General features: G+C 45.1%; 1 protein-coding gene across 1 annotated transcript; it reads right to left on the bottom strand.

Annotated features, from left to right (window-relative positions):
* Positions 1 to 1,871: 1,871 nt before the first annotated feature.
* LOC100282856 (gibberellin receptor GID1L2) lies at positions 1,872 to 3,252 on the bottom strand. Its single transcript, NM_001155762.2, has one exon. The coding sequence runs from the start codon at positions 3,149 to 3,151 to the stop codon at positions 2,168 to 2,170; it is 984 nt and encodes a 327-aa protein (NP_001149234.2). The 5' UTR covers positions 3,152 to 3,252; the 3' UTR covers positions 1,872 to 2,167.
* Between the last annotated feature and the right edge of the window lie 18,055 nt (positions 3,253 to 21,307).

Here is a 21,307-nt window from a genome sequence, read left to right as displayed (position 1 = left end):
TGGGGCCGGACGGTCCGCACGTACGCAGAGACGGCGGAAGATCGCCGACGGCGCCTGGATCTCGCTCCCGGGAGGGACCCCGTCGGGGAGTGGAGATCCTAGGTGGTGTCTAGGCTCGGGCAGGCCGACCTAGACTCCTCTAATCGACGTAGAGTCGAGGAGAGGCGGAGAATTTGGGGATCGAGTGGCTAAACCTAAACTAGACTAGAACTACTCCTAGGATAAAATGCGAGTAAAAGTTGTATTGATTCGATTGTTGATGATTACAAATCGGCCGTAGACCTCTCTATTTATAGAGGAGGGGGGCTGGACCCTTTACACAACTGATTCCGAGCTAATCCCGCGAATATAGCTAACAACCGTAGCACAAAACTCGGAACCCTAATCTGTTCTGCGCACGCGCGGACCGTCCGGCCCACTGGCGCGGACCGTCCGGACCGCGGACCGTCCGGCCTCAGGGCCGGACTGTCCGCCGGCTCAAAACCGGTTCGAACACCCCCCTTCTTCATGGACCGGATTGCTTCGGAGACTGGCGTTTTGTCGGGGCGGGGCGGAGGATCAAGTTTGGAAGTCCCGTTGGTGAAGAATCGGAGCTGCCTCGCGTGGGGTGTCTCGAGGCTTGACAACGATGGCGCACCGCGGTCTTCCTACTTCTGTACCGGTTTTTGGGTATAGACTTTGGTTGTTTCCTCCTTTGACCTGTGTTGTCCGTTTTGGAAAGTTGAAGTTGTTCGTCCCTTATGTTGAGCTTGGCAACGATGATCCTAGATAGACTTTGTGTGTGAGGTTGCCGAAGTCTAGGTTGCTTGAGCTTGTGCCCCCTGTGTAGGTTTTAGACCCAGTTTTTCTTAAAACTAGGTCAATTCCTTTCTTCTTTTTAATTGAGAGGCGGAGCTCCTGCCATTACATTCAAAACAATATTACCTTATGGCGGCTTATGGCATCTTTGGCGGGTTACAAAGCCATTGACTTTCAGCCTTCGTCATTATCCTATCAACGTAGGCTAACATGGGAAGCAGGAGAGGCTAGAAAAAGAGCAAAATAGCAAGCATATAAAAAGGAGTGTAATTGTGATTATACCCTTTCACGGCATTGCAATTGCGATTTTACCCTTTATTTTTAAACTTTGTGATTTTATCTCTCTGTTTTGAAAACAAAGTTATCGTTTGCCCCTCCCTCTTAACACCATTAGTGAAATCAGAATTAGTGATTAAAAAATAAAAACAACAGATAAAATCATAATTATAAGTTGAGAGAAGGATATAATCACAATTAACCTTGAAAATAATATTGAAATTTTTAGTGTTAATCGTGTAATTTTGATTTTACCTCTTATTTTTTATTTTTAATCACTAATTCTAATTTTCACTTATGGTGTTAGGGGGACAAACAATGGCTTCGTTTTCAAAACATAGGAATAAAATCACAAAACTGAAAAATGAGGAATACAATTATAATTGTAAGGTCAGAGAAGGGTATAGTCATAATTATCCCTAAATCCTAAAAAATTGTGCAAAGGAACAGCTGAACTTTCCAATTATTTCTTCGTTGATTTCTTTGTAGTTCTTCGTTGATTTCTTTGTAGGGGTGTCTTAGCAATCGAGCCCGGCTGATTCGAAAAAAAATCATACTTTTCTTAGTTTTTATTTTGAGTTCTCTCAAAATCGAGAAATGATTCCATGAGCAATAACTGCCGCAAATAATGAAGGCGTGATTTTCAGTTCTACTAGTAAAAGATGCAACTGATGTTTCCAAATTTTGTATTGGCAAATTCAGCTGACACTTGTACCCAAACTGAGAAGTGGTTTCATAAGCAATGGCTGGTACAAATAATGGGGGCACGATTTTCACTTCAGCTATACTAGTGAGTAGTAAAAGATGGAACATTTGTTTCAACAAATTCTGTGTGACAAACAAGTATAATTTCATATGTATGACACTATGACTGTATCATCGTCCCCAAATTACCAGGTGCAATACATCAACACCATTGCCTACTAACAATGGGCAAAGCTCCATTCTGAGATCCAATTTCAAAGAATACGGATACAACTCTGAACCTGATATGTACTAGAAGTAAGGTATGTAGTGTAGCGCCAGCATGAAAGAAGCTAATTTTGATCCAAGCCCAACAACGCCACCACCACCGGCGAGGACGCGAGGCGAGTCAGTGGCTGAGGAAGTAGCTGATGACTTTATCCTGCGCGATGGCCTCGTCGCAGCACGGATCCAGGAGGTGGAACGTGTGTCCCTTGCCGGGCGCCTGCCAAATCTCTGCCTTGCCGGGCCACCCGCTGGCCCTGAGCCGGTCGTAGTAGGCGCGGCCGCGGTCGCGGAGGACGTCGCCCTCGCCGATGCACACGAGCACGCGGCCGCACGGCAGGGACGCTAGCGGCGGGGCGCCGTCAACGAAGGGGTTGATGAGCGGGTCGTCCTCCCCCGTGGTGGTCGGGCACATGAAGCGCCACAGGGACCCCAGGCTCTCGCGCACCTCCGGGCTGAGGTCGTCGGAGGGCACCTTGTCCGTGCCCAGGAAGTAGGGGTGGATCATGACGAGTCCCCGGATCCGGGCGCCGTGGGCCAGCCCCTCCGCGGCAGCGCGCATCGCCATGTGGTGCGCGATGTTGGAGCCCGCGCTCTCGCCGCCCAGGAAGAGGCGGGAGAAGTCGGCGTGGCCCGCGATCCACGGGTCCCGGGCGCCGTCGCCGGCGGGGCCGAGGTGAGAGATGACCCAGGCGAGCGCTTCCCAGGAGTCGGCGTAGGCGGCGGGGACGGGGTGCTCCGGGGCGAGGCGGTACTCGACGGAGACGACGAGGATGTCGGCGAGGGCCACGAGGCAGTTGAAGTAGTCGTGGAAGATGGGGTTGAAGGCGGAGCCGATGCAGAAGCCGCCGCCGTGGTAGTAGACGAAGATGGGGAGCTTGGCGTTCCCGTCGTCCAGGCGCGGGAGGTAGAGGCGCGCGGAGACGTTGGGGGAGATGACGACGTCCCTGGAGGCCACGCCGGTGGAGTCGTTCGTCGAGGCGGCGACGAACTCGGTGCCGAAGTAGCGCTCCACGCGGTCCTTGTAGACGCGGATGCAGGGCATGGACTCGTAGATGATCTCGTCGTCCGCGGAGGCCGGCGGCGGGGCGGCGGGTGCGGTGGCCATCGGAGATCTGGGCTGAGCAGAGGCGGCCACGATGTTCGACTGCTCACCTGCTGGTTTACCAACAACTATTTTAGAGTTTTTTTTCTGTAGGTCTAGCTGGGAACCCTATTTTTCAAAAGGATTTCTATTTTATCAAATGATATTAGGTAATTTTCTCTTGAGAAAAATAAAAATATCTTTAAAAAATGGGGTTCCCAAACTAACCCTTAAATATTTTTTAGACAGATTTATGTGTAAAGTTCTTTTTTTATTATTGTGTAAAGTTCTTTTTTATATTTTTACGAAGGGACAAAATAAGAGGTGCACATGACAAAGCTGAAAATGAGGTGCCTTAAAAGTATCTTCGTTGGTTTAAAAAAAATACTGACTAAATTTAGATTTAGGGCTAGTTAGGAAACACCATTTTTCAAAGAGATTCCTATTTTCTCAAGGGTAAATGAACTAATTTATCTTAGGAAAATGAAAATCCCTTGGGGAAATGGGGTTCCTAGACTAGCCCTTAGCAAGTTGATAAATATATGTTGGAAACAAAAACAATTCTATCCTCTAATAGTTCTCAATTCTTAGGTTGTTAAATACTTTTAAATTATACTAACTCGACTTTTCTAATTATTATTTGCAATTTCAAATTTAGTTTCATTTGCATGACAAAGTTCAATAATTATTCTTCTTCTCTTGATTACTATTTCCATTCATATGAATGTTTTTCTCTAAATTTTTTGGATAGGTCATCTTTAGACTTATCAAACGAGGATGATAAAATTACTCTTTCCGCAACTCAAATTATTCAAAGTGCATCAATTGTACACGAGTGTGAACTTGATGGTACACAAGTGACTTTACGGTGCGATTGACAAGAGAAATAGGTTATTGGGAGTTCCAAACATCTTCCTAAATCTGGCGACTAAATAAAAAACATTTAGAAAGTTGGTATATTTGTGAACTTTATTTAAGAAATTTTTAGAGCATGATTTTGGTTAATAACACCCTAAATTAATTTTAGGGACTTTTTTAGGAACTAGTGGAGATGCTCTAAGATCGTATTCCTAATGTTGAGCATCGGGAGTGAAAGTAATCCTAGTATAAGAGCGACTCCAGTAGTTATGTATAATTATACTACCTAAATCCTAGGTTTAGCAAGTCCTCAATAATATAGGAAACAAAAAACTCATATCCTCCATCAGTTCTCTATATATTAATATCTAAATATGTTAAAATTGAGCATGTCACCCGTTTAAGTGGGACCATCAGCGATGACAGATTACATTGGACTATGTTAATATATCTTTTTCGACATGTGCACGTGCGGCTATTTCATTGGCAATTGTTTAATCTCTAGCTGACTATCTGTCGTGATTGTACATCGTCGGCATCCGACATATGGACTATGTTAATTTATCTTTACTATAAAGTGGAAAAGGCAAAAAAATATAAAAAATTATCGTCGGGCTTTTGTGTAGAGAGTTGATAAATGGTTGCTAAATGTAGGGAGAAATTGAGGTTAGATGAGAAGTAGCTAAATTTAGTAAGTTCATTTAGAGAGATGTTGGAGATGAGTTTTTGGTTTAGGTTTCTAGATTATTGATTTAGGGAGTCTTTTATAGAACTAATGGAGTTGCTCTAAGGCATGTGACATTCTCTTGCCTATTAACACACTTATCTCTATACTGAGTTAGACGACCGGTGCCATCACGAGAAAAGGAGCAGAGTACTGGTTACATCAATGGACACACTTAGCTGCATATTTGACTTGGTTACCATTCATCGCCTTATAGGGCTTTGATCTTCTCAAAGCCTCAAATTTTAGAGGTGGAACCGTGGAAGGGCAAGAGGAAGAGTCTTGCACTAGTTGGTCAAATTTGCTAGTCTAGCTATAAGTTGAGCCAATGGCGGCAACACCAATAGCTTTGCCAGTAGGGTCCTTGAAAGGGAAATATGCCCTTGGGCCATTTCTAAGTATTTTGGTGATTTAGTGTCCAACACAAGTGCCTAAGTGTTAAATGGTGGACAAAGTATAAATCAAGTATAAAGGTATGTTTCTAAGACTTAGTATATTGTTTTGGAGACTAATGTATTATGTCTAAGTGCTGGAAACAGGAAAAATCAAGTTGGAATTAAAGATGGCTTTGTTCAGCCGAAGGCAGCTCAGTCTGGGTGCACCGGACTGTCCGGTGGTGCACCGGACAGTGTCCGGTGCGCCAGGCTGACTCAAGCGAACTTGCTGCTCTCGGGAAATCATCGGCGATGTACGACTATAATTCACCGGACTGTCCGGTGTGCACCGGACTGTCCGGTGAGCCAACGGTCGGCCGGGCCAACGGTCGGCCGCGGAATCCGCGCGTGACGTGTGGCACGAGCCAACGGTCAGAAGGCGCACCGGACAGTGTCCGGTGTGCCAACGGCTCCCAAGTGCCAACGGTCGGCTTCGCCAAATAAGGAAGGAGATCCGCACCGGACAGTGTCCGGTGCACCAGGCGATAGAAGCAAGAATTGCCTTCCTGGAATGCACTCAACGGCTCCTAGCTGCCTTGGGGCTATAAAAGGGACCCCTAGGCGCATGGAGGAGAAAACCAAGCATTCCTAAGCATCAAGACTTCGATTCCGCGTATTTGATTCTTTGTGATAGCAACTAGAGCTCCATTTGAGTTGTGAACTCGTCGGGTTGTGTTGTGAGCTCTTGTTGTGACATGTGTGCGTGTTGATACTCTGATTTCGTGTCTTGTGTGCGTTGCTCATCCCTCCCTTACTTCGTGCTTCTTTGTGAACATCAAAGTGTAAGGGCGAGAGGCTCCAAGTTGTGGAGATCCCTCGCAAGCGGGATATAGTAAAGTGAAAGCAAAACACTGTGGTATTCAAGTGGGTCTTTGGACCGCTTGAAAGGGGTTGATTGCAACCCTCATCCGTTGGGACGCCACAACGTGGAGTAGGCAAGTGTTGGACTTGGCCGAACCACGGGATAAACCAATGTGCCATCTCTGTGTTGATCTCTTTGTGGTTATCGTGTTGTGCAAGGTCTCCTCTCTAGCCACTTGGCTTAACTGTGCTAACTCCTAATCAAGTTTTGTGGATTAAGTTTCAAGGTTTTACAGGATCACCTATTCATTCCCCCTCTAGGTGCTCTCAATTGGTATCGGAGCCATTCTCTTCAAGAAAGGGACTAACCGCCCGAAGAGATGGATCCTAGGGGCAAGGGGATGGTGGTCAACGATAAGGAGAAGGAGTCCTTTGTCAATGATCCAAAGGAGGACAAGCCTACTGACTCGGGCTCGAGCCACAAAAGAAAAGATGGGAGGAAGAAGAAAACAAGGCGCATCAAAGAGATAGTCTACTACGACAGCGATGAATCCTCTTCTTCCCAAAAGGATGACGACAACGACTATGAGAAAAAGAAGACAGTTAATTCAAACTTCTCTTTTGATTATTCTCGTATTCCTCAAAGTATCAATGCTCATTTACTCTCCATTCCACTTGGTAAACCTCCTCATTTTGATGGAGAGGACTACGGATTTTGGAGTCACAAAATGCGTAGTCACTTGTTCTCTCTCCATCCTAGTATATGGGAGATAGTAGAGAGTGGAATGAAATTTGATAGCTCGGATAGTCCTTTGTTTATCAATGAACAGATTCATAAAAATGCACAAGCTACTACTGTGTTGTTAGCCTCATTGTGCAGGGACGAGTACCATAAGGTGAGCGGCTTGGACAATGCCAAGCAGATCTGGGACACCCTCAAGATCTCACATGAGGGGAACGACGTCACCATGCTCACCAAGATGGAGTTGGTGGAAGGCGAACTCGGGAGATTCGCAATGATAAGAGGGGAGGAGCCAACCCAGACGTACAACAGGCTCAAGACCCTCATCAACAAGATTAGGAGCTATGGAAGCACGCGATGGACGGACCACGACGTCTTCCGCCTAATGCTAAGGTCCTTTACTGTACTTGATCCACATCTGGTAAACAATATTCGTGAAAATCCTAGGTACACCAAGATGTCGCCCGAAGAAATTCTTGGGAAATTTGTAAGCGGGCGGATGATGATCAAGGAGGCGAGATACGTGGATGATGCATTGAATGGCCCAATCCACGAGCCTCAAACCGTCGCTCTCAAAGCGACAAGGAGCAAGGAGGCACTACCTAGCAAGGTGGCGCAAGTTGAGGCAGTCGGGCTTAATGAGGAAGAAATGACCCTTATCATCAAGCGGTTCAAGACGGCGCTAAAGGGTCGCAAGGAGCACCCCCACAAGAACAAGACGAAGGGGAAGCGCTCCTGCTTCAAATGTGGTAAGATTGGTCATTTTATCGCTAATTGTCCCGATAATGATAGTGACCAGGAAAAGAAGAGTGGAAAGTGGGAAAAGAAGAAGAACTACAAGAAGGCGAAGGACGAGGCACATCTTGGAAAGGAGTGGGATTCGGATTGCTCCTCGTCCGACTCCGACAACGAAGGACTCGCCGCCACCGCCTTCAACAAGTCATCCCTCTTCCCCAACGAGCATCACACATGCCTCATGGCAAAGGAGAAGAAGGTATGTACTCGAAACAATACTACTTATGCTTCTTCAAGCGAGGATGAGTCTAGTGATGATGATGAAATAGACTATTCATGCTTATCAAGGGATTAGAAAGAACTAAGATTGATAAGATTAATGAATTGATTGATGCTTTGAATGATAAGAATAGATTACTAGAAAAACAAGAGGACCTTTTATATGAAGAGCATGATAAATTTGTTAGTGCACAAAATTCTCTTGCTCTAGAAGTTAAATAAATGAAATGCTTTCTTGTGAACTATCTACTTGTCATGAAACCATTTCTACATTAAAAAGTGTTAATGATGATTGCAATGCTAAACTAGAAGTAGCAAGTAAATCTAACTCTTGTGTAGAACATGTTATGATTTGCAATAGGTGCAAAGATTTTAATGTTGATGCTTGTAGTGAACACCTAGTTTGCATTTCTAAATTAAATGATGAAGTCGCTAGTCTTAATGCCCAACTTAAGACTAGCAAGAGTGAATTTGACAAGCTAAAATTTGCAAGGGATGCCTACACGATTGGTAGACACCCCTCAATTAAGGATGGTCTTGGCTTCAAGAGGGAAGTCAAGAACTTAACAAGCCATAAGGCTTCCATCTCCACCAAGGAGAAAGGGAAGGCCCCTATGGCTAGTAGTGCTCAAAAGAACCATGCCTTCATATATCATGATAGGAGACATTCTAGAAATGGTTATAAAAGTTATGATGCTTTTCATTCTCATGCCATGGTTGCTTCTAGTTCTTCTATTATGCATGATAGAAATTTAGCTAGGAGAAATGTTATTAATCACATGCCTAGAAGAAATGTTGTTCATGTTTCTAGGAAAATAATAAATGAACCTTCTACAATTTATCATGCTTGCAATGCTTCATTTGCGATTTGTAGAAAGGATAGGAAAGTGATTGCTAGGAAACTAGGGGCAAAATGCAAGGGAGATAAAACTTGCATTTGGGTCCCTAAGGATATTGTCACTAACCTTGTAGGACCCAACAAGAGTTGGGTACCTAAGACCCAAGCCTAAATTTGCCTTGCAGGTTTATGCATCCGGGGGATCAAGCTGGATTATCGACAGCGGATGCACAAACCACATGACGGGGGAGAAGAAGATGTTCACCTCCTACGTCAAGAATAAAGATTCCCAAGATTCGATCATATTCGGTGACGGGAATCAAGGCAAGGTTAAAGGCTTAGGCAAGATTGCAATCTCAAATGAGCACTCTATTTCTAATGTATTCTTAGTTGAGTCGCTTGGATATAATTTGTTATCCGTAAGTCAATTATGTAATATGGGATATAATTGTCTATTCACAAATGTAGATGTGTCTGTCTTTAGAAGAAGTGATGGTTCATTAGCTTTTAAGGGTGTATTAGACGGCAAAATCTATTTAGTTGATTTTGCAAAAGAGGAGGCCGGTCTAGATGCATGCTTAATTGCTAAGACTATCATGGGCTGGCTGTGGCATCGCCGCTTAGCACATGTGGGGATGAAGAACCTTCACAAGCTTCTAAAGGGAGAACACGTGATAGGTCTAACTAATGTTACTTTCGAAAAAGATAAACCTTGTGCAGCTTGTCAAGCAGGAAAACAAGTGGGAAGCTCTCATCATGCCAAAAATGTGATGACAACATCAAGACCCCTGTAGTTACTTCATATGGACCTCTTCGGACCCGTCGCCTATCTAAGCATAGGAGGAAGTAAGTATGGTCTTGTTATAGTTGATGATTTTTCCCGCTTCACTTGGGTATTCTTTTTGCAGGATAAATCTGAAACCCAAGGGACCCTCAAGCGCTTCCTAAGGAGAGCTCAAAACGAGTTTGAGCTCAAGGTGAAGAAGATAAGGAGCGACAATGGGTCCGAATTCAAGAACCTTCAAGTAGAGGAGTATCTTGAGGAGGAAGGAATCAAGCACGAGTTCTCCGCTCCCTACACACCACAGCAAAATGGTGCGGTAGAGAGGAAGAACAGGACGCTTACAGACATGGCGAGGACGATGCTTGGAGAGTTCAAGACCCCCGAGCGCTTTTGGTCGGAAGCCGTGAACACGGCTTGCCACGCCATCAACCGGGTCTACCTTCATCGCCTCCTCAAGAAGACTTCTTAGGCAACTCAAGGATGGGACCTTCATCTCCCAAACGAAGTACACACAAGACTTGATCAAGCGGTTTGGGATGAAGGACGCCAAGCCCGCAAAGACTCCAATGGGAACCGACAGACACACCAACCTCAACAAAGGAGGTAATTCCGTTGATCAAAAGGCATACCGGTCTATGATAGGGTCTTTACTTTATTTATGTGCTAGTAGACCAGATATTATGCTTAGCGTATGCATGTGTGCTAGATTTCAATCCGATCCAAGGGAGTGTCACTTAGTGGCTGTGAAGCGAATTCTTAGATATTTAGTCGCTACGCCTTGCTTCGGGATCTGGTATCCAAAGGGGTCTACCTTTGACTTGATTGGATATACAGACTCCGACTATGCTGGATGTAAGGTCGATAGGAAGAGTACATCGGGGACGTGCCAATTCTTAGGAAGGTCCTTGGTGTCATGGAGTTCTAAGAAACAAACTTTTGTTGCCCTATCCACCGCTGAGGCCGAGTATGTTGCTGCAGGACAGTGTTGCGCGCAACTACTTTGGATGAGGCAAACCCTCAGAGACTTTGGCTACAATTTGAGCAAAGTTATGTGATAATGAGAGTGCTATCCGCATGGTGGATAATCCTGTTGAACACAGCCGCACAAAGCACATAGACATCCGGCATCACTTTTTGAGAGATCACCAGCAAAAGGGAGATATCGAAGTCTTTCATGTTAGCTCCGAGAACCAGCTAGCCGATATCTTTACCAAGCCTTTAGATGAGCAGACCTTTTACAAGTTGCGTAGTGAGCTAAATGTCTTAGATTCGCGGAACTTGGATTGATTCATAGCATACATGTGTTTATGCCTTTGATCATGTTCCTTAATGCATTTTGTTGTTTTATGGTGCTCAAGTTGTACAAGCACTCCTCGGACCTCACAAGTCCTTTGCAAGTGATGCACACATCTAGGGGGAGATGTGCTACAACTTGACCCTTTGAGACTAACTGTTTGCTTGAGTTTGCTTAATTTAGTCTCAAAGGAGGTTTGAAAGGGAAAAGGTGGACTTGGACCATGCAAGACTTCCACTGCACTCTGATGAAAGAGTAACTTATTCCAAGTTCATCTCTGTACTCTTATTGCCTTTTTACTCTTAGTTGAAGATTTTGGTGAGGCAATGGGGTTAAAGGGCCAAAATTGATCCCGTTTTGGTGCTTGATGCCAAAGGGGGAGAACATAAGGCCAAAGCAAGAAATGGATCAGCTACCACTTGTGAACCACTTGTGAATTTTGAAAATAGTAGAGTTAGAGTTTTTGTTTGTCAAAATACTCCTATTTGTCTCTTATTGTCAAAAGTTGGTCTCTTGTGGGGAGAAGGCTTAATTATGGGAAAAAGGGGGAGTTTTTGAATCCTTGATCAATTTCTCGTGAAATATCTCTCTTTATGTTTCAACAAGTGTGTTTGACTTAGAGATAGGAAATTGAGTTTGATTTGCAAAAACAAACCAAGTGGTGGCAAAGAATGATCCATACACTACCGGAATCCGAGGCTTTGCCGAGTGTTGTATTCTTTATCGAGTGCCTTTTGTCGGGCACTCGGCAAAGAAGGCTTTGACGAGTGCCGCTCTCGGTAAAGTTAGGCGCTCGGCAAAGAGCCTCTTTACCGAGTGCTGAACACTCGGCACAGGGCGGCACTCGGCAAAGAATAGTTTGCCGAGTGTCAAACACTCGGCAAAGGGGGGCTCTCGGCAAAGGGCCGTCAGCGGCCGTCCCAGAGCTGACGGCTGTCAGTCTTTGCCGAGAGCCAACGGCTGGCACTCGGCAAAGAGGCTTCTTTGCCGAGTGCCACATAGTAGACACTCAACAAAGCATTCTTTGCCGAGTGTCACCTGTTGACACTCGGCAAAGTGTATTTTCATTTTTTAAATTTTGTCTCCCAAACTTTTGTTAGAAATATGCCCTAGAGATAATCATAGAGATGAGCATATTTCTTTGTATCCATGATATATATATTGCTTAATTGAATATCCATGGAAGGCACCTTGTATTGATTAGCAATTATGTGAATTGTTTGTGAGATTCTTTACTTATATGGTTATTCTAAATGATGTCCCTAGTCAGAGTCGATGACTAGCACATGTATTAGTTGATGACTACATTTCACAAGTCATGAACATGGAGATGTTAAACTAATAATGTGGGCGCATGTATGACATGAGGCTGGACCGACCCAACGTGAGATATTGTAATATAGTTCTCTTCTTGCAACATGAATATTGTATCCTTAGACCTGAGATTGTCGCATGTTCTCAAGATGTGAATTGACTTACTTAGGGACTATCAAACGCTATCCCGTAACTGGGTAGTTATAAAGGTAGTTTTGGGTTTGTCAGGAAGCATGCTATGAGGCATGGTCAGTCAAGATGGAATTTGTCCCTCTCTTTGTGAGAGAGATATCTCTGGGCCCCTCGAGTGATTGGATCAAGAAATGCATGGTCGTGCTAGGGTTAAGAGTTAACCATTGAAAGGATTCCAATTCACAGTATCGAGAAAGAGAGGTCAGCTTAGAGCCAGACCAAATATCGTGAGACAAAGGGAACAGCATGTACGTAATGTCGCAATGGTTCGTCTGATATGATCTTTACGTACACATAGGAGTTGACATGTCTTGCTAGAGGCCACTGTCAATTATTGGGCCAAGTAAGAGTACTCGGGCTATGTCTATTTGTACGTGAACCTATAGGGTCACACACTTAAGGGGAAGGAAGCCTAATTCGGATTAGATCTGAAATTAGACTGGGCTTTAGGGTTAATGATGGGCCTCGGCGTCAGAAGCCCACCATAACGCCTATATAATGAGGGGCGGGGGCGCGGTTAAGAGGTAACCTAATTCGCCACCTGCAAACCAGCAGCCGCCGCTCGCCCTCGCCAAGCCGCCGTCGCGAACCTAGCAGTTCGGTACGCGGCGCTTCCTCCCTGTACGTGTGGATACCTCAGAGGTGCTGCATCTGGAGCACTTGGACGAACCGTGCGAGGACGTGAAGGACGCCGGCAACTGCACGGCACTGCTCGACGCGTTCGTCTACATCGAGACGTCTTCCGCTGCTCTGCGCGTCTAGTGGTAATTCCATGATCTATAACCGCAGTAGTTTTTGGTATTATGGGGTTGAAAATTTTGTTTTGCGCTAGTGTAGCCTCCCCGTAATCCTACAGTGGTATCGGAGCCAGGTTCTACGTAGTTTTAGGTCTAGATCTAGGTTCATGAGATGGATCTACTTGATGCACGGTTTGATTAGATCAATTGGTAATAAAGGGTTGAAGTAGATTACATCGGATATGACTAGAGAGATCAGTTCGTCCTTCTCTGTTGTATGCGCGACTTGCCCCTACCGGCTGGAATCACCATCGGGGCTAACTGCGTACACAACTAGCAGATTGATGTAACAGATCAACGTCATGAGTGTAATCTTCTTCGGGTCGAAAGTCTCGGATTTGGGTTGATTTGATCAACCGCATGAGAGTTCCAGTGGAATTTCCATACATATGATGCATGGAATCCTATGAGGTTATCTGCTGAAGTGGCTATCTGCTGAAGTGGCGAACGTATAGAAACGTGTTTGTCTAACCTGTTTTTGCAGGACATCTTGTGATCGGTATGGCTATTGTGTATATGATGCATGTTAATAAATTATTCATGACCTGAGTGTCGTGACCAGGGCAATACGGCTGGAGCCACATGTATTGTCCAAAATTAATGTAATGACCTGCGTGTCAACATGTGATGATCCAAAGCGTATATGTAATTTGTTTACTAGCATACGTTAGATAGGTCTTGAAGGACTCATCACCTGGAGGATGGCATACCTATATCATGGAGATGGAGATCATCGTGATGGATAGATTATTGGAGATGGGGATCACCATGTGACAGCAAGCCATACCGAATCACAACTGTTGTGTGAATGCCATTCTTATTGTTCTACTTGTTTATATTGCATATATGTCCTTGTGTGCGATGTTATAAGTAGGACGATCCCTCATAAATGTTTAAGTTTTAATGCCTCTCCAAACCTTGCACTATCATAAGTCTTGTACAATTGGTGGTGGGTCTATGAAATTAGGGTGCCACCAGTTTTCCTTGACTAGATAGGTTTGTATCGGATACGAACTGCAGAAAGGGTTGGTTAACTTAAACAAAGTCAGCTTAATGGTTAAGGACTTTGAGTCATAAGGTTGGGAGCCGAGACATAGAGTTGTCACCCAACAACAGAAGTCATATATATGATATGATTAGCAAGGAGTTGCTTACCGATCTACCTTGTCTTCTAGCGGTGATGCTAAAGCTCACTAGTAGACTTGTTAGTTGTGGGTTCTGAATCACTAAGTATCAATAGAGGGATATTGATTTTAGTGGGAGTAGACTATTAAATGTTTAATATGATTTACTCTGTCATGGATATTTTTGTCTTAGTATTTTGCATTATTTTGTTGTAGATAAATGGCACCTAGCACACCAACATTTACTTTGCGATTAATTCTTGAAAAGGATAAGTTAAATGGAACAAACTATACGGATTGGATCCGTAACCTGAGAATTGTTCTCAGGGCTGAAAAAAGGAAGACGTTCTAGACACCCCACTGCCAGAGGATCCTGGTGAAAATGCAACTGCTGCAGCTAAAACCGCTTACAAGAAAGCAATGGATACTAATCTTGAAGTGAGTTGCCTAATGCTTGCTTGCATGGAGCCTGAGCTGCAGATGCAGTTTGAGACAAACCATGAGGTGCACGATATGATCGTGGCGCTCAAGGATATGTTCCAGACTCAGGCTAGGACTGAAAGGTTCAATGTGTCCAAAGCCTTTCTGGAATGCAAGCTAGCAGAAGGCGCAGCAGTTGGGCCACACGTAATCAAAATGGTTGGTTACAGTCAGAGGTTGGAGAAGCTAGGCTTCCCAATAAGCCAAGAGTTGGCCACTGACTTCATTTTGGCATCTCTTCCGCCCAGCTATGGAAACTTCATCACGAACTACCATATGCATGGGGCGGAGAGGGGCCTCAATGGACTATGTGGCATGCTGAAAACTGCAGAGGGGGACATAAAGAAAAGCGCTGGCAGCAGCGGCCATGTGATGGCGGTCCAAAACAAACCCAACTTTAAGAAGAAGGGTAAAACTCAAAAGAAGAAGGGCAAGGCAAAGGATACAGTATCCAAGCCAAATCAAAAGCCCAAGGCTGGACCAGCTGCAGATGCAGAGTGCTTTTATTGCAAAGAACTTGGTCACTGGAAAAGGAATTGCAAGCAGTACTTGGCCTCTATTAAGGATCGCGGCGGTAAGGGTACAGCCGCAGCAGGTACACTTGCTATTCACATTACAGAAATTTTTCTTGCTGATTCTTATATTAATTCTTGGGTATTTGATACCGGATCGGTTGCCCATATTTGCAATTCGATGCAGGGAATGATAAGAAGTAGAAGCGTGAAAAGAGGAGAAGTTGATTTCCGGGTAGGCAATAATGCAAGAGTTGCTGCGTTGACCGTCGGGACGATGCAACTCCACCTCCCATCAGGATTTATTTTGGAGTTAAATAATTGTTATCTAGTTCCTAGTATGAGTCGAAACATTATGTCTCCTTCGTGTTTGATGAAGGATGGTTATTCATTTGCGAGTGAAAACAATGGTTGTGTGATCTCTAAGAATGGCATGTTTGTGGCTTTTGCATCCATTATGAATGGGTTATTCATTTTAAATCTTGATGATGCACCTATCTGTAATATTAGTGCTAAAAGGCCTCGGCCTAATGATTTAAGTCCTACCTACATGTGGCACTGTCGTTTGGGTCATATAAGTGAGAATCGCATGAAGAAGCTTCATTCTGATGGGCTTTTAACTTCGTTTGATTTTGAATCATACGAGACATGTGAAGCTTGCTTACTTGGCAAGATGACCAAGGCGCCCTTCACGGGTTTACCGGAGAGGACGTTAGATTTATTGGAACTCATACATACTGATGTGTGCGGACCAATGAGTACGACAGCTAGGGGAGGATTCCAATACTTCATAACCTTCACTGATGATTTTAGTAGATATGGGTATGTCTACTTAATGAAACACAAGTCTGAATCCTTAGAAAAGTTCAAAGAGTTTCAGAATGAAGTAGAAAATCAGCGTGGCAAGAAAATTAAAGCACTGCGATCAGATCGTGGTGGTGAATATTTGAGTCATGAGTTTAGCAATCATCTAAAGAGTTGTGGAATTGTTCCACAGCTTACGCCGCCTGGAACGCCTCGGAGGAATGGCGTGTCTGAGCGACGTAATCGGACTTTATTGGATATGGTTCGATCAATGATGAGCTAGTCGGACCTACCTTTGTCGTTTTGGGGATACGCTCTAGAAACAGCAGCTTTCACACTAAATAGGGTATCGTCTAAGTCCGTAGTTAAGACACCATATGAGATGTGGACTGGGAAGACTCCCAGTTTGTCTTTTCTGAAGATTTGGGGTTGTGAGGTTTACGTCAAGCGACTACAGTCGAATAAACTCACTCCAAAATCGGACAAGTGCATGTTCGTGGGATATCCAAAGGAAACTTTAGGATATTACTTTTACCACTGGTCAGAGGGCAAAGTGTTTGTCGCCCGAAACGGTGTGTTCTTAGAGAAAGAGTTTCTCAAAAGAGAGAAAAGTAAACAAAAGGTGTATCTTGAAGAAGTTCAGGATGAGTCAGTGGGACAAGATTCAACAAGTGATGCTAATGTAGCAGAACAAGTTGAGACGTCTATGGCAAGAGAAACACCACCACAACCACGAAGATCAGCAAGGCTTCGCGAGGCACGAGGAGAAGTGCTATTGTTGGGCAATGGGGAAGTGTTGTTGTTAGACAACGACGAACCTGCAACATATTCAGAAGCGATGATGGACCCAGATTCCGAGAAATGGCATGTCGCCATGAGATCCGAGATAGATTCCATGGGAGAAAATCAAGTTTGGAACTTGGTTGACCCGCCTGATGGTGTTAGACCTATAGAATGCAAATGGATCTATAAGAAGAAGAAAGACATGGATGGAAATGTTCACATCTATAAGGCTCGACTTGTTGCAAAGGGTTTTCGACAAGTTCAAGGAGTTGACTATGACGAGACATTCTCGCCAGTAGCGATGCTTAAATCTATTCGGATCATTCTAGCTATTGCCGCATATTTCGATTATGAGATTTGGCAGATGGATGTCAAAACAGCTTTCCTTAATGGAAACCTAGATGAGGACGTGTATATGATACAACCCGAGGGTTTTGTCGATCCGATCAATGCTGGAAAGATATGCAAACTTCAGAAATCCATTTATGGGTTGAAGCAAGCATCTCGGAGTTGGAACATTCGTTTTGATGAAGTGATCAAAGGGCTTGGTTTTCATCAGAATGAAGAAGAAGCTTGTGTTTACAAGAAGGAAAGTGGGAGCGCTGTTGTATTTCTGATCTTGTATGTGGATGACATATTATTGATTGGGAATGACATTCCTATGCTGGAGTCCGTCAAGGCTTCACTGAAAAAGAGTTTTTCTATGAAGGACTTAGGGGAAGCAGCATATATTTTGGGCATAAGGATCTATAGAGATAGGTCGAAGAGGCTTATAGGATTAAGTCAAGATACGTACATTGACAAGGTTTTGAAACGGTTCAACATGGAACAGTCCAAGAAAGGGTTCATACCTATGTCACATGGTAAACACCTTAGCCAGATGCAATGTCCTGCAACGGCTAATGAGCGGGAGCGCATGAGTAAAGTACCATACGCCTCAGCAATTGGTTCAATCATGTATGCCATGATAAGTACACGCCCAGATGTTTCATACGCTATAAGTGCTACGAGTAGATACCAGGCTGATCCAGGTGAGGATCACTGGACAGCGGTAAAAGGCATTCTTAAGTACTTAAGAAGGACTAAAGATATGTTCCAGGTATATGGGGGTAAGGAGGAGCTCGTTGTAACTGGTTACACCGATGCTAGCTTCCAAACTGACCCAGACGAGTTAAAATTGCAATCAGGTTTTGTGTTCACAATAAATGGTGGTGCTGTTAGTTGGAAGAGTTCCAAACAGGAGACTGTGATTGATTCTACAACAGAAGCCGAGTACATTGCAGCTTCTGAATCTGCGAAGGAAGGTGTTTGGATAAGAAAGTTCCTCATCGAGCTTGGTGTGTTTCCTAATGCATCTAGCCCATTGAACCTCTACTGTGACAACAATGGGGCTATTGCGCAAGCTAAGGAGCCAAGGAACCACCAGAAAAACAAACACGTACTGCAGAAGTTTCACCTCATACGGGAATTCATTAGGCGGGGTGAGATAAAGATATGCAAAATACATACGGATTTGAATGTTGCTGATCCTTTGACAAAACCTCTTCCACAACCTAAGCATGAGGCACACGTGAGATCTATGGGTATTAGATATCTTCTAGATTAACTCTAGTGCAAGTGGGAGACTGTTAGAAATATGCCCTAGAGATAATCATAGAGATGAGCATATTTCTTTGTATCCATGATATATATATTGCTTAATTGAATATCCATGGAAGGCACCTTGTATTGATTAGCAATTATGTGAATTGTTTGTGAGATTCTTTACTTATATGGTTATTCTAAATGATGTCCCTAGTCAGAGTCGATGACTAGCACATGTATTAGTTGATGACTACATTTCACAAGTCATGAACATGGAGATGTTAAACTAATAATGTGGGCGCATGTATGACATGAGGCTGGACCGACCCAACGTGAGATATTGTAATATAGTTCTCTTCTTGCAACATGAATATTGTATCCTTAGACCTGAGATTGTCGCATGTTCTCAAGATGTGAATTGACTTACTTAGGGACTATCAAACGCTATCCCGTAACTGGGTAGTTATAAAGGTAGTTTTGGGTTTGTCAGGAAGCATGCTATGAGGCATGGTCAGTCAAGATGGAATTTGTCCCTCTCTTTGTGAGAGAGATATCTCTGGGCCCCTCGAGTGATTGGATCAAGAAATGCATGGCCGTGCTAGGGTTAAGAGTTAACCATTGAAAGGATTCCAATTCACAGTATCGAGAAAGAGAGGTCAGCTTAAAGCCAGACCAAATATCGTGAGACAAAGGGAACAACATGTACGTAATGTCGCAATGGTTCGTCTGATATGATCTTTACGTACACATAGGAGTTGACATGTCTTGCTAGAGGCCGCTGTCAATTATTGGGCCAAGTAAGAGTACTCGGGCTATGTCTATTTGTACGTGAACCTATAGGGTCACACACTTAAGGGGAAGGAAGCCTAATTCGGATTAGATCCGAAATTAGACTAGGCTTTAGGGTTAATGATGGGCCTCGGCGTCAGAAGCCCACCATAACGCCTATATAATGAGGGGCGGGGGCGCGGTTAAGAGATAACCTAATTTGCCACCTGCAAACCAGCAGCCGCCGCTCGCCCTCGCCAAGCCGCCGTCGCGAACCTAGCAGTTCGGTACGCGGCGCTTCCTCCCTGTACGTGTGGATACCTCGGAGGTGCTGCATCTGGAGCATTTGGACGAACCGTGCGAGGACGTGAAGGACGCCGGCAACTGCACGACACTGCTCGACGCGTTCGTCTACATCGAGACGTCTTCCGCTGCTCTGCGCGTCTAGTGGTAATTCCATGATCTATAACCGCAATAGTTCTTGGTATTATGGGGTTGAAAGTTTTGTTTTGCGCTAGTGTAGCCTCCCCGTAATCCTACAACTTTTTGTGGTATGTTCCTACACTATGTAGACCTACATGTATCATTTGTGGACAATTATAACATAGTTTCCATAGTTAGTAGATTTAGTTCGTTTATTTGAATTTCTTCGGAAAATTCAAATTTGAACTGCAGGTCACTCGAAACTTGGAAAACCGTGCATGAAAAAATGATATTCATGTTACTTAGCATAAGTTACGACCGATTGCAGAAGCGTACCGGACACTTCGAGCAACATGCTCACTAAACATGGCCGTGAACTTGGCATCCACATGTTTAAAAATTGTATAAAACACAAACAAAGTCAGAAAATCATGAAACTTGTCCACGTGTCATGATATCATATGTACAGGCTGTGATAAAAATTTTAGAATGTTTGGAGAAAGTTGTGAGACACTATGTGTAGAAACCTAAGAGATCCACATTGAAACTCTTTGATTTCATGTGTAGTCCTCTAGTTTTCTACACATAGTGTCTCACAACTTTCTCCAAACATTCTAAAATTTTTATCACAGCCTGTACATATGATATCATGACACGTGGACAAGTTTCATGATTTTCTGACTTTGTTTGTGTTTTATACAATTTTTAAACATGTGGATGCCAAGTTCACGGCCATGTTTAGTGAGCATGTTGCTCGAAGTTTCCGGTACGCTTCTGCAATCGGTCGTAACTTATGCTAAGTAACATGAATATCATTTTTTCATGCACGGTTTTCCAAGTTTCGAGTGACCTGCAGTTCAAATTTGAATTTTCCGAAGAAATTCAAATAAACGAACAAAATCTACTAACTATGGAAACTATGTTATAATTGTCCACAAATGATACATGTAGGTCTACATAGTGTAGGAACATACCACAAAAAGTTTGGGAGACAAAATTTAAAAAATGAAAATACACTTTGCCGAGTGTCAACAGATGACACTCGGCAAAGCGTAAGGACAGAATCTTTGCCGAGTGTCTCCCGGTTGACACTCGGCAAAGGCGCCTTTGCCGAGTGCCGCATCTAGGGCACTCGGCAAAGCGTACTTTAAAATTAAAAAAAAATCTTTGCCGAGTGCCAGATCGCGGGCACTCGGCAAAGACCGTATACATACGCCAGTTAACCTTTCTTCCTCACTTCACTCTCACTCTCTCACTCACCATCGCCGCCGTCGCGCCCTCACCGTCCGTTTCGCCGCCGCCGCGCCCCCCGCCCTCGAGCTCACCGTGCCGGGGCCGCCCGCCCACGCCATCGCCGCGCCGGGGCCGCCCGCCCGAGCTCCTCGCCGTCGTCCTCGCCCGCCCGAGCTCCTCGCCGCGCCGGGACCGCCGCCGGCCCGCGCCCCTCGCGCTCGCCCTCGCCGCGCCGGGACCGCCGTCGCCCTCGCCGCGCCGGGACCGCCGCCCGAGGACGTCCGCCCGCGCCCATCGCCGACCCGCGCCCCTCGCCCTCGCCCTCGCCGCGCCGGGGCCGCCGCCCGCCCGCGCCGCTTGCCCCCGCGTCGCTTGCCCTCGCCCTCGCCCTCGCCGTGCCGGGGCCGCCCGCCGCACCCGCGCCCCTCGCCGTGCCCATCCGGTTCGCCGCCGCCGCGCCCGCCCGGTTCGCCGTCGTCGCGCCCCTCGACGCGCCCCTCGCCGTCCGGTTCGCCGCCGTCGCGCCCTCCATGCCCTCGCAAGCCCGTCGTCGCGCCCTCCACGCCGTCACGCCCGTTCGCCGTTGTGCACCGTCCACGCCGAGCAACTAGGTACAAACTCATTTTGATTGTGTATTGTGAAATAGAGTCAGTTTTTTTGTGTGTGATTGTGTATTG

Source organism: Zea mays, chromosome 1 (genome assembly GCF_902167145.1).
Source record: "Zea mays cultivar B73 chromosome 1, Zm-B73-REFERENCE-NAM-5.0, whole genome shotgun sequence".
In the NCBI taxonomy this organism is placed as follows: Eukaryota; Viridiplantae; Streptophyta; class Magnoliopsida; order Poales; family Poaceae; genus Zea; species Zea mays.
The sequence above is the reverse complement of the archived record's forward strand: the minus strand, read 5'-3'. Positions and strand labels throughout refer to the sequence as shown.

Coding starts and splice junctions, on each gene's coding strand:
- LOC100282856 (NM_001155762.2), bottom strand. CDS start 3,151: ATGGCCACCGCACCCGCCGCCCCGCCGCCGGCCTCCGCGGACGACGAG.